The sequence below is a fragment of the Dipteris shenzhenensis genome, chromosome 21 (genome assembly GCF_047967505.1).
Source record: "Dipteris shenzhenensis isolate YYH24624 ecotype China chromosome 21, Dip_SZ_1.0, whole genome shotgun sequence".
Classification (NCBI taxonomy): Eukaryota; Viridiplantae; Streptophyta; class Polypodiopsida; order Gleicheniales; family Dipteridaceae; genus Dipteris; species Dipteris shenzhenensis.
The window spans coordinates 22,564,923-22,579,050 of NC_141616.1; the positions used below are offsets into that span (position 1 = coordinate 22,564,923).

At 42.3% G+C, this 14,128-nt stretch overlaps 1 protein-coding gene across 1 annotated transcript; it reads left to right on the plus strand.

Moving 5' to 3' along the window:
- Nucleotides 1–2,238: 2,238 nt before the first annotated feature.
- Nucleotides 2,239–13,738, plus strand: LOC147888639 (peroxidase 29-like). Its single transcript, XM_087392333.1, has 2 exons — nucleotides 2,239–2,342; nucleotides 13,261–13,738. Exons 1-2 carry the CDS (start codon nucleotides 2,239–2,241, stop codon nucleotides 13,736–13,738), a joined length of 582 nt encoding a protein of 193 aa, XP_087248459.1.
- Nucleotides 13,739–14,128: the final 390 nt, after the last annotated feature.

Below are 14,128 nucleotides of genomic sequence, written 5' to 3' on the forward strand. Positions count from 1 at the left end.
TGCAAGGTACAGGGTACCCGTTGTGTAAAATCGCGTTTTCAAATCTGTGTGTCACAGTGAGTCACATTGAAGGTTTTTGTGAATAATCTTGATCCTCACAATACCAATTTTCGTCCATAATCTTGGCTCTTAGGAGCTTTGGGTATGCTATACGTACATACAGCGTGTGTGGAAGCGCTAACGTGGCCACTGTGAGAGCAATTTGAGCTGTATCACGTTGCTCCTTAAGTAACTATCTGTATGGGGAGCATTGTAATCCACCTGGCAGTTTGTTTGACACTTCAGGACATTTCCTTCTAAAGTTACTGGCAAGTTTGCGTTATTTAGATATCATCACCTTTCTCAGGTAGATGACAGATCTGTTTTTCGCGCAGTTTCACTTATCGGTACCGTTCTGGCTCTGTATTCACAAGGCATTCTTCTTGTGCTCCAAAAAATCCAAATTCCTTCAATCTCGCCGAGGGCTTAGCAGGAGGTTGGTATTTTTAGTCAGTTAGTAACTGTATACAGCTCACACGTCTTTACAGATATCGCGATTCGCATGCACGCTACTTGCCTCTCGTGATTTGTACAGCAGGTTCTAACCACTAAAGGATATTCGCAAACAGAACATCGTGCTGTACCCATAGTTTTACGTAATCTATTCGTAAGACCTAAAGCAGTGATGCAAACAAAATATTGCGCGCTATAACTTCAAACGACTCAAGACAAATGCGAAAATCAGTAGGGGAATTATACGAAACTACGTCTTCTTATATATTCGTTAAGCACGCTTTTTGCCCATTCGCGTACATAGGGGTTTGGGAGGAGTGTCAAACCAAATCTAAAATTGCAATTCTAAGAGAGAGAGAGAGAGACGGGGGGGGGGCGGAAGAGGGGAGGGTGGGGGGGGGGGGAAAAGTTGTTAATGTTAGATTTTAGGATTGAAGGAGGCAAGGATAATGTTAGATTTTAGGATTGAAGGAGGCAAGGACATTGTAGATAATGATATGTTGATGCATTGTATCACTCTTTGCATTGAAGCTGTACATCATAATATGGCCTCACGTGGAAGCATCTAGATCCATAGATCTCTCCTTGATTCTTAATCATACTCACTCACACATCACATCAATCACACCCACTACCTACACACCCAATGATTACACACAAGCATATAACGAAAATCACACACCTATCAAGATTTGCCCTTCCAACACCCTCCTCAAACCGAAGATAGGGGTAGACATAATGAATAACACTTACAAAATAGCTTTACTCCTTACAAAATAGTGAATAACACTTATTTCATTAACTTTGGACTTGTCAATGTACAAATTCATTTTTACAAGTACTTTTAGACTAGTTTTTGGATAAAATTGAAGAAAAAACCGACTCTTCAAAGCACATATAAAAACATAAAAACAAGCAATGTTTTAGAGATTTTTGAAGGAGATGAAATCAAAATTATAAATTTAACGTGACACAAATAAGTTACACCAAAAGATAAGATTAAGCAGTTGTAAACTCTCGTAATATTTATAATGGTGTTAACAAACGCCTTCAAAAGTTACAATAGGCAAACTGTCATAATATTTATAATGGTGTTAACAAACACCTTCAAAAGTTACAATATTAAGCAAACTCTCACAGTATTTATAATGGTGTTAACAAACACCAAAAGTTACGATAAGCCTCTCACTGGAAGACATCAATATTTTTCATTTCTATCCTATATTTAACGCATTCCTCTACTGAGACCATCTCATCATGATCAATGTAGTTAAAAATACAGAAGAGAAGGAATTATAAATTTTCTCCTGTATAGCACTTTCTTCATTCCGTATGGCTTGCGCTTCATGGGGTGAAAATCTCCCATAACGAGTGTTGTGCGAAGTAACCTTACTTAGAAAGTCTGTTAGCTCTCTCGTATATGAAAGTAATCCTTTTGCTCTAGTATACCTAGGCGCTTTTGAAGAGCAAACTACTCCTTTTCATCTAGGTTAATGGAGCTCGTTGTCTCTTTCTTTGCTCTCTATTCACCTCGTTCTCAGTGATCCAATCTTTGTTGGTGCTAATAGCTTCCGCCACAGAATTGATGACTTCAAAAAGATCCATGAAGCTTTAAGCTACAAGAATATGGAATGAGGAACAAGAGAAAGTGAAAGAGTAAGGCGAGGTGGAAGAAGAGTTCAAGAGTAAGGTTGTGAGATGAAAAAAGAGTGCAAAAATGGTAGTGGGAGTAGACATCAAGGTGAGATGCAAGAAGAGTTTGAGAGTAAGGCTGTGAGAATGGTAATGGGAGTAGACTCGAGTAAGACTGTGAGCAAGATGGAAGGAATAAGCTTGAGGAGAGGAGGAAGGTAATGAGAGCAAAGTGGAAGAAGTGTTAGAGAATAATATGTGGGCAAGATGTAGAAGATGAACGACTAGAGAGGGATTTATAGAACTGCAGACTCATAATGTGAGATGAAAGATTTAGAATAAAGAATTGGGAGAGGTTGAGATGTCGCTAAGATGATGGTTGGAGAACGCTAGACTATTAATTGTGTGAAGTAACAAATGCAAGATTGTAATGCGAGACATGTGAGACGATAGACTTTGAGTACATTGAAATCTATAAAATAAAGTGATGAAACACAAGAATGATATAATTATTAGATTCTCATCATGAGATATTTATTGACATATTTAATAAGTTAGACTTCGAATAAAGAGAAACCAATTAAATAAATTTAGAGAGGTGAGTTGTCGATTGAGTGAAGTAAAAGTTGCAAGACCGTAATGTAAGACATATGAGAGGATAGATTTTGAATACATTTAAGTCTATGAAATAAAGTGATTGAAGACAAGAATAATTTAATCATCACATTCCTATCATGAGATATTTATTATATATAATAAGTTAGAGTTTAAATGAAGACAAGAATGATATAATTATCAGATTCCTATCATGAGATGTTTATTATGTATAAGAAGTAAGACTTTAAATAAAGTGAAACCTCACTACAAGGCATAGGCCCTTTTCCGACGAAAATACCGACGCTTTTTACATTTAAAAAAAAAAATTTATGGGCGCAAACGTCATTATTAAAGTCATTAAAAGTGTCAGAAAAGAACCGTCACTATAAAGCGTCGCTATATAGAGACGCTCATAAACGTCGCTATATAGCGATACTAGTAAACGTCGCTATATACCGACGATTAACAAAACTAAAAAAAAAGCATTAGTGGGGCTAAACAGGGCCATAGCAAGCCCTATTTTGCCTCACTAATGCTTTTTTTTTTTATAATTACAAAAAAAAGTTTTTTATTACAAAATTTCGCTTGCAAAAAGGGTGATACAAAATCGCTCAAATGAAATGATCGAGCAACAAAAGCATATACATGTCGAACATATACAACATTGTTTGTTACAAAATTACCCTTTCGAAAAGGGTGATACAAAATTGCTCAAACGAGCGGATATACTAAATGACATACATGGCGAAGTATATGCAAACTGCTACTACTACTCATCGTCCTCGTCTTGTTGGCCTGATCCTTGGTCCTCGTGAGCTGCGCCTTCTCCCTGATCCTCTCGTCACATGCATCTGATCCCTAGCCCTGGTGATCGCTTGCCTCCAGTGATGGGACGCTCAAGCTTTGACCCTAAGAGTGAACCATATAAATTGAAAATTAGATTGGAACTTAAAGAATAAAACAATTTAAAAAGTGAGATTACAAGTAGGAGTAGACTTATACCGTGTGAGCAGCCACGTCAGCCCAATCGACCGTCGCTCCCATTGCCTCGTGCTCAATAAACCACGGCTTTGTTCCTATGCGAAATGCGCGTCGTGTCTCTGCATCTGTAGGAAGACGACCCATCGCAGGTTGCTGTGGATCCAATTTATGAGAGTTAGAGTTAGATAAAGTGCATGTAATATGTAGTAAAACAAATAGAACAATACATTAAATGAGAAGAAGTAGACTTATCACGGTTTGCTCGAATGCCAACTGTCCGCCTGCACCAAAGTGCGAAGTACCTACGATGTCTAGCCATCTCTTTGCATCCCTCCTCTGACCCTCGAACATTTCGGGATGGTCCCTATTCTGCTTCTTGAAGAACTTCCAATCAGCTTTGTCTGCCCAGCTGGGTTTAGCCATCCCCTTTGCGATGGAAGTACGCAAGGTTGATCTATGGTGCTTCAAGACCAAACCCATGCGCTCTCACATATAATTCTCATTAAACTCCCAATTTGGTGGATTAGGGTATTTTTGTTTTAATTCATTGATGACCGCCTGCTTCTTTTGGTCATCTTGATACTGCCAATCGGTAGCAATGCCGCTCTTGAAGTGATGGCTCATCAACCGCCTCATGGTGGCCATCACTGCTTTGCCCTTTCTATCTTCTATTATCTCTCCGGCAGCCATGATTTGATAGAAGAGATCCTCTGATGAGTAAGGAGGACTGATGGTAGTAGAGTCAGAAGGAGTGGAAGCTGTGCGAGTGCTTCCGGAGCGAGGAGTAGTAGTGGGAGTAAGAGAGGGCAAGGGACCTGACTGATACTGTGTCTCCGGACCAAGTGGAGACCTGTAGGGATGTGAGTGTGCTGACTCGTCTACATCTCCTGAGTCAGCACAACATAAGCGGCCCCTCCTACTCTTCCTTCCCTTACGAGAAGCACACGCAGGTGATGACCCCTCGGTCGAAGGGGCACAAGGGGATGGCTGGGCAGTAGGTCCAACCGTCGGTGTAGGGGAGGGAATTACTGAGGTCCTCTAAGATAGCAGAGAGAAGAATCTCGCTGCCTCCTCATCGCTCATCTACGCTACAAACTCATCGGGACTCCCGATAAAGCCATGCACGACTAGCAAAGGAGTTTCCTGAGGGGTAGTCGCAGTGCTATGTCCGAGAGGAGTCGGACGTAGGGGTAGTCGCAGTGCTAGGTTCGAGAGGAGTTGGACTAAGGGGTAGTCGCAGTGTTAGGTCCGAGAGGAGTTGGACCAGGGGTAGTCCCCTCAGGTGTCGCCTGAGAGGAACCAAAGTCCTCTGGAGCATATAGATTGTGATGTCTCCTCCTGCTAGGCTATCCGTACTCGTCGGACGTGCGACGTGATCCCATGTCTAACATAGACACAAACACGAAAACAAAAAACAAAAAACAAACATAAGCATAGGCATAGGCAAAGGAAAAGAGGAAGAAGAGGGAAAGGAAAAGAGATTGGAAGAGGGGAAAGAGAGAAGAAGAGGGAAAGGAAAAGAGGGAGGAAAAGAGATTATGCATAAGCATAAGAGCATAAGAGCATGAGCATAAAAGAGGGGAAAGAGGGAAGAAGACGGAAAGCAAAAGAGGGAGGAAAAGAGGAAGAAGGGGGAAAGAAAAAGAGATTGGAAGAGGGGAAAGAGAGAAGAAGAGGGAAAGGAAAGAGGGAAAGAAGAGAGAAGAAGAGGGAAAGAAGAGGGAAAGAAGAGGGAAAAGAGAAAGAAGAGAAGAGGAAGAAGAGGGAAAGGAAAAGAGATTGGAAGAGGGGAAAGAGAGAAGAAGAGGGAAAGGAAAGAGGGAAAGAAGAGGGAAAGAAGAGGAAGAAGAGGAAAAGAAGAGGAAGAAGAAAAGAGGAAGAAGAGGAAAAGAGGAGGGAAAAGAGGAGAAAAGGAGGGAAAAGAGGAGAAGAGGAGAAAAAGAGGAGGGAAAAGAGGAGGGAAAAGGAGATTGGAAAAGGGGAAAGAGCTCGAGCATTATGACAACTCAAGTCCACTTGCTTGTGCACATAGTTCATGAGGTGGCTATTGCAGGTACCGTTCATAGTTTATGGATGTTTTTTCTCGAGCGGTTTATGAAAACTTTGAAGGGATTTGTAAGACAAAGAGCAAGACCAGAAGCAAGTATGGCAGAGGGATGGCTTGTGCAAGAGTCATTAGTATATATCACGGAGTTTCTTGCATCCACGGATCTCGATATGCCGCAAGCTTGGCATAACAAGGATGATGATCGCATCGTTGGTGCGGTTCCCCAAGGAAAAGGGATTGAAAGAAAGATGAGCAAACAGAAAATGGAGAAATTCAATAAGTTGTGTATCCTCAATAGCCCTGAGATGCAGAAGTGGATTGAGAGATATGAAGTGGCCAAAGCAGAATTAATAAATGCAAGGACGAGATTCAGAGTAATGTACAGGCGATCGCAACCATATCCACGGGATCTGGCTCTTCTCCCCACTCAAATGTCACTTGATTGGCTACAATAGGCTCTACGTAAAGCCGAACGCGATGGAGAGACAATAAACGAGCACGAGCGAGAGTTATCATCTGGATGTATGGTGCATGTAAGTTTCTTACCTCTTGATGTAATTACGTAATTATTTGTGGCAATATATGCTATAAAATAGATGCATCTTCATTGTTTTAATGATGCTCTTTTACAGTACAAAAAGTACAGTGCATTATGGTCATATGGACGACATTTTTGTGTGGAACGCATCGATTCAAACAGTCACATATGATTGTGGAGTCATGGCTAACTTCACACAAGATAGCCGAGCAAGTGCTTCGGATACCAATCTTTTCTCCTCATAGTTGGATTATTGTGGAACCATACGCGAAATCTATGAAGTTGATTTCAGACGATTTAGTATTTTCATTCTTGATGTAAAATGGTTTAGAACTATTTACAACAGTCCCCATGCGACAGTGAGAAAAGATAGTAGCGGTTTCTTTGCAATAGACTCCACCAAACATTGGACCGATGAAAGTGATACTTTTGTTCTTCCGGAGCACTGTGAGCAGGTGCATACTAATGATTTAATTAATCGAAGCTTTCATTTTTAAAGATCCATTGATACATGTACTTGAGCATAATTTCATATATATAATTGACAACATCTGGCACCCATCTTCAATATAGGTGGTTTTTCATCCGGATCGTTCTGATCCAAGATGGTGGTACGTGATCCAAGTTGCACCATGAAGTAAGCAAATTTTTGAAGATAGAGATGTGGATATGGAGATGCCACTACCAATGCCGGATCCAATTGATCCCGATGAATCTAGCGAAGAAGATGAAGATCACAATATGAGCCAAGAGGAAGATGCCCATAATGACATCGCACGGGAGGAAGATGGAGATCACGATATTGAGGAAGAAGACAATGATCATCAAGAATCACCACACTTTATTGAAGAAGATGATCAAGTACTTTTAGGTGAACGTACGATGCTAGAGTACGATGATGATATAGGAGATCAAGTCGGTATAGAGTTGGAGATAGACTTGTTTGGCACCTTAGACTTGGCTCAAGATGAAACAGTTGATGTAAATGCTCTTCATTGATTTTTTTCATCTCAAACTTGGACATGAATATATGAGCTTTAAAGACTTGATGTACATGCTCTCAAATTTTTATTCTCTATGAGATCAAACATGTATGAAAATTTAAAAAAAATTGTCATTGGAAAAAACTAACTTTTAAGGCCTATATGAGTAAAAAACCTCTCTGGAAAACATTGACAAAATATGAAGAGGGGAGAGGAGAAGAGTGGAGATGAGGAGAGAGGGCACAGCTAGAGAGCACACCACAAATGACTAACTGTACACTAGAATTAGTTGAAAAAATAGAATATATACAAACCCTTTTAGGGTTAGGGTTAGGGAATCTAACCCTTTCCTTTATAGCACTCTATAAGGTTAGTGCTATGCACATATGATCACGTGATGGTGCTATGCACACATGATCACATGATGTTGAGCGTGAACTCTCAACACCTTCCCTCAAGATCAACATCATGAAGTAGGCCTTCCCTCAAGATGATGATTCTGGGGAATCGAAGAAGGACTGAGCATTATATTCCATCACACCCCTTTAATGGGAATGTCCTTCCTCTGCATCAAACCAAGAGCTAGTCGGTGTTTCTTGAATAGCTCTTTACCGAGTGGTTTGGTAAAGATGTCTGCAACATTTTCTTTGCTATCACAATGCTGCAGTGTGATGTCACCAAGTAACACTCTTTCTCTGATGAAGTGCTCTCTGACATCAATGTGCTTTGTCCTGGAGTGATATAATGGATTTTTAGCCAATGCTTGAGCCGATTGATTATCACAGTATATTGTTGTTGGCTTTGACTCATCAAAGTAATCTGTTTCTGACAATAGTCTTCTGAGCCATATAGCCTCACATGCACCTGTAGTGAGTGCTCTATATTCTACTTCAGTCGAAGACAAAGAAACAGTTGGCTGTTTGTTTGACAACCATGATATAGCACCTTGACCAAGGAAAAATGCATATCCCTGTGTCGATCTCCTGGTCTCATGATCTCCAGCATAGTCACTGTCACAGTATCCATGCAACCGTGGATGACTTCCTCTGTATTCTATCCCAAATTGTCTTGTATCTCTGATGTATCTCAAGACTCTTTTGGCTGCATTCCAGTGAGACTGTTTTGGATTTGCCATAAACTGTGCTAGTGAGCTTACTGCATAACAAATATCTGGCCGTGTGATTGTCAGATATATAAGAGATTCAACGAGTTGCCTCTAGTATCTGTCATTGACTGTAGGCTTTTCTGAATCTTTAGTAAGTTTCAAACTCTATTCCATGGGAGTGGCTACAATCTTGCAATCTGCAATATGAAACTTCTTCAGGAGACTGTCAACATACTTGAGCTGACTCATGAATGTGCTATCCGAATCTCTCCAGAACTCAATTCCAAGACAATAGTGCATAAGTCCAAGATCTTTCATGTCGAACTCTGCAGATAAGTCTTGTTTTAGTTTTCTGATGAAGCTATCCTTGCTTCCTGTCACAATCAGATCATCTACGTACAAAAGTGCAATAGTAATATCTTCCCCTTGAACTTTGTAGTAGAGAGTATGATCTGCATTGGACTTCATGTATCCCAGATTAGCAAAATACGTGTCAATTCTACTGTACCAACTTTTGGGTGCTTGCTTTAAGCCATAGAGACTTTTCTTGAGATGGCAAACCTTGTTCTCCTTTCCTGGTTCAACATAACCGGCTGGTTGTTGCATGTAGACTTCCTCGTCTAGATAACCATTGAGAAATGCATTCTTGACATCGAGCTGATACACATTCCATTTGCTGATTGTCGCTAATGATATCAAGAACCATATGGAATCCATCTTTGCTACTGGAGCATAAGTCTCATCATAATCTTGGCCATATTGTTGTGCAAATCCTTTGGCAACTAATCTGGCTTTGTATCTTTGAATACTGCCATCTGGATTGTACTTCACTTTGTATACCCATTTGTTGGCTATGGCCTTCTTTCCTGGTGGAAGGTCGCATAATTCCCAAGTGTTATTTTTATACAAAGCATCCATTTCTTCATTCATTGCAATTTGCCATTCTGGCTTGTCTACTGCGTCTTCAAAGTACACTGGCTCTTCTGTAGCCATGATGGTAGTCATAAGAGCATAGTTGGTGGTTTCCACCTGAATTGCTTTGCCTTTCTGAGCATATGTCAATCTGGTTGGTGGTCTGCTTTCCCTAGTAGACCGTCTGAGCTGCTGTGGCGCTGCTTGGGGTGTTGGTGGCAATTCTTGCTCTTCTTCATCAACCTGTTCTATGGATGACTGTGAAGTCGATGCTTCTATCTCCTGTGTAGGTGAGGTTTTCCATTCTGATTCCTCATCAAAGATTACATCTCTGGAGATAATGACTTTGTGGTTGATGGGATCATACAATTTGTATGCTTTGCTTTCTTCACTGTATCCAACCATGATGCATTTGCGTGACTTCGCATCCAATTTCCTGCGATGATCATCATGTATGTGGGCATATGCTATGCAACCAAATATGCGGAGATGCCCAATGCGTGGCTTGTGTCCAGTGAATGCTTCATAAGGAGTCATACCTTGTATCGGTTCGGTAGGAAGCCGATTAAGCAAATAGTTAGCTGTAGCTATTGCTTCTGCCCACCAATACTGATTCGGAAGATGCTTTTCATTAAGCATTGCTCTAGCACTGTCTGCTAAAGTCCCATTCTTCCTTTCAGCTGTTGCATTTTGCTTAGGAGTATCTGCACATGTGAATTGTCTTCGAATGCCGTGATTTTTGCAAAAGTTCATGAATGCTGAAGACATGTATTCACCTCCTCTGTCTGATCTCATGACCTTGATCTTTTTGCCTATTTGGTTTTCTACCATGGCTTTGAATTCTTGAAATCTGGCAAACACTTCAGATTTCTCTTTCAAAAAGTAGACCCAACAATATCTGCTGTAGTCGTCGATGAAGGTCAAGTAATAAAGTGAACCATTGATGCTGCGGGTCTGGGCATAACCCCATACATCTATATGAATCAAATCAAGAATACCTCGTGCACGAGAGGTACTTCTGACAAAGTTGGTTCGCTTTTGTTTGCCGAAGCAGCATGCTTCACAAACTTTTCCAAGAAACTGTAGCTTCGGAATCCCAATTGCCATATTCTGATTCCTTAGATCTAACAAGTACTTGAAGTTGACATGACCATATCTCTTGTGCCATTTTGTAGATAGTGGCATCTGTTGCATTTGAGCTGACATGGCATGCTTATCTGGTACTGTAGCTAGCATCCTGTATAAGCATCCTTCCTTGACAGCTTTTGCTACTAGCTGACCTCTTTTGGATTTGTCTCTGATAGTGCATTCATCACCGTCAAAGATGACTTTGTAGTTGTGTTCCGTCATTTGACCTACTGACAAAAGGTTCTTGCTGAGCTTCGGAACATAGAGCACATCTTTGACTAATCCTTTTGTACCAGTGAAATTGTTCATAGGGATAACACCTGTCCCTTGAACCGGATTCGGTGTATTGTCTGCTGTGTAGATGACATTCTTTTGACCTTCTAATGGCTTCATTTCTTTGAACCATTCCTGATGATTTGTCATATGAGATGATGCACCGGTGTCGATGTACCAAGGATCCTGTTCCACTTGGTTGACTTGATAGCTGAAATCCTCTTTGGGATTGAAATCAGTGTCTAGGTGCATTGTATCAGTCTGATGCAATTCCTCACTTGCAAGAAACATATTTCCATGTTCATTTGCAAAATGACTGTGACTAGAATGTCCACCACGATGATTTCCTCTTCCTCGGGAATTCCCTTGATTACTGCTGTGGATTGACCGCCTTGGTCATATTGCTTCTTGCAGCAATCTCTTTCATAGTGTCCAAACTTGTGACAATAGTTGCATTGAACGTTTGACACATTGGTGGATGCATTCCCATGTCCTTGGAATCTTCCTCGGTTGGAATGATTTCCTCTTTGCTGATTTTGATGTTGCTGAGGATGATGCTGATGCTGATGCTGATTTTGACTTTGTTGATGATGACCACTTTTCTGATATGATCTACCTCTATTTCTGCCTTTGCCTCTGCTTTTGTCTGAAGCTATGAATGCCTGATCATTAGAATGACCTTTACGTGCTTGAATGGCCTGAGTCCTGAGTTCTTCACCAAGTAGAACTGACTGAAGTTCTTCCAGTGTTGGAATTTGCCGTTGGATGGCAATACTCTGGACTAGATTATCATATCCTTCTCCTAGTCCATTTAGGATTACTTGAACCATTTCTGCGGGATTCATAGTCTCTCCTGCTGCTGCAAGTTGATTGTTGTAGTCTTTGATGCGGAGTACATAAGCATGACCGGTTTCATTGCTATTGCGGAAACTCTGGTTGATCTGGTTTCTCAGGGTGAGAATCCTGGATGTGTTCTTGGACTCGTAGAGAGCTGCGAACATATCCCATGCTTCTTTTGATGTCTTGACTATGTTGAGCTGTCCTAGCATGACATCTTGCACATTCTGCTTGATCAGGTGATAGGCATACTTATCTTTCTTATCCCATTTTGCTTGAGCTCAGGCAATGGCAGGATCTGCTACTGGTGCAGAAACTGTTTGTGTAGATGTAGATCCCGTTGCTGGTGCTGTGACAACAAATGGAGTAGAGCTACTGGTGGCTGGATCGGCCAATGGTCTAGGTATGGATCCATCGACATACTCCCATTTGTCCTGAAGCACAAGAATGGTCTCCATTCGGTATTTCCATGTACCGTAATTGGAGTTGTCTAACTTAGCAGATGCCTCCAGATTGAGGTTGCTAGTCGACATGGTGCAAACAATGTACTCAAAAGTGTCCTGAAAAAACTCTTGTATGAATCAACTCTGCAAATACACCGAAGATGCCAAGTGAAATCTCTGTACCGTCGGTGAAGATAGAACTGCAGTATATAAGATCTGATCTGTATTACAAGGCTTGTGGCAATGATGCCGGGAATAGCCAAGAGGCTTTACAAGGTTGAAAAATGATGTGCACGATGCCGTGAGATAGCCAAATAGGCTTTACAATGGTGGCATGTGTGTGTGAAATCAAATGATATCTGCCCACTGAACCAATCTGCAATGCCTCTGTACTCTGAAGTCTGCTCACTGAACTGATGAACGGAAGGTTTCAGGTAATGTAATGATGTGAAATCGGATGTGAGCGTATGGACTGACTCCGAGTAGGTACTAGTCGGGAATTTCGGGCATGGCTTAGATTGGCAACTTGGGGAATTCAAAGCGTCCCCTCTATGGCGATCTAGTCTACTCTGATCTAGATCTAAACCAACCGTCGATCGATGAAAGAGCAGCAAATAATTCATTTTCTTTTGTTCTTTTTAAGTGCTGGGTCAGATGCGTCGATGTAGAGGCAAATGTGCGTGAAGGAAGTGGTTTTGTCAGTGAGGCTCAAATGTGAGTTTAACTTGCGCCGAAATGTGCATGTGATGTAACGAGCGCGTAGAGCACGAAAAAACGAGCGACTTTCCTTTTTGGAGCACCCTCAAATTCTTCCTGGATCAAGAGATATGACTTGATCTAGGTGGAGGGGCAAAAGGAGTGCAAATGGTGCTCAATGATGATGTGTCACTGTGAGTCACATGCAGTGATGATGTGGCACTGTGCTTAGCAAGAGGTGTGCCAATGAAGCTCTGTGCTGAGGTGGCAGGAGTGTGCACAGTGTGCCTGGCAAGGGACTGTGCCTGCAGAGGGTCAGTGCTGACTGGACTGCTGAGGTGGCATAGATGACGTGTCAAGTGATGTGGCAGTCGGTGATGATGTGGCAGTCAGTGCTGATGTGGCACTTGGAGATAAGGTTGCCACGTGGCACGAATCTAACCAACTGATTTAACCGTGATTCACTTGACTTAACCACAATTGTTTAATCACGGTTAAGGGCCAACCTTATCTGGTTAACTGACTAGGGTTAGGCTGACCAACCCTATCTGCCACGTGTTGCAAGGTGAGTGTGTGCCTTATCCTCCACGTGTCAGGGCGTGGGTAGTCGAAATCTTTGGAGATTCTGATGGAATCTATGAAGATGCCGTCGTCTTCTCCGTTGATGGAGGCGGCCGTCGCGATTCTACCTCCGCCAGCAGCTCCCGCGCTTCGGCTCAACTCCCCCCTGCCGACATCAGCTTCGATGGCTTCCTCCAGGTCTTCTCCTCCAAAGGCATGTCCCTCCCGGAGAGCGTCGCCATGCTCGGTGCTCATACGCTCGGTGTAGGCCACTGCGCTAGCATCACCAACAGACTTTACCCTGCACGAGACCGCAGCCTCGGCTTCTTCTACTACAACATTTTGCGACTGCGCTGCCCTCCGCGGTTCAGCTCCTCCGCAGTCCTTCCCAACGATCTCACCTCGCTCGTCTTCGACACTCAGTACTTCAGTTACTCGCTCTCAGGAAGAGGCCTGTTCACTGTTCGAGGGAGTCGGGAGCTAGGTAGAGAAGGCGTTGAAGGGATGCCGTAGAGGAGCGGGCGTTGCAGTGGCGAGCTCCAATGCAGTGGGGCTGGAGCTGTAACGCCGACCACTCTCACGGAATCGAGAGTAACATCAAGCAAGACTTCTACGATGTTTCAACCTTCCAATCGCAATGACTCCCATCGGAGGCTCTGGCACTTGTGGAATAGCAGGCTGCAGTAGCAACTTGAATGCCACGGCTCCATTGAAAATACGAGAAGCTTGGGTTGGCGCTACTACTTGTCGATGAAGGCGAGTGTGCTTGTAGATAGAGAGGCTAAAGGTGCGAGTCTACAGGAGGGTCTCTCCACTTACATGAGAGACTCCAATTCTCTCAAGGTCCTTGAGTGCCAAACAGAACTCTCTCTTTGAAAAGAGATTTCGTAGGAGCTTTGCTTG

Bases quoted from the DNA above. Each gene is read 5' to 3' on its own strand.
- LOC147888639 (XM_087392333.1), top strand. From the start codon at position 2,239: ATGCAAGAAGAGTTTGAGAGTAAGGCTGTGAGAATGGTAATGGGAGTA. The intron at 2,343-13,260 runs GTAATGAGAGCA...TCCACGTGTCAG, and splicing joins AGCTTGAGGAGAGGAGGAAG to GGCGTGGGTAGTCGAAATCT.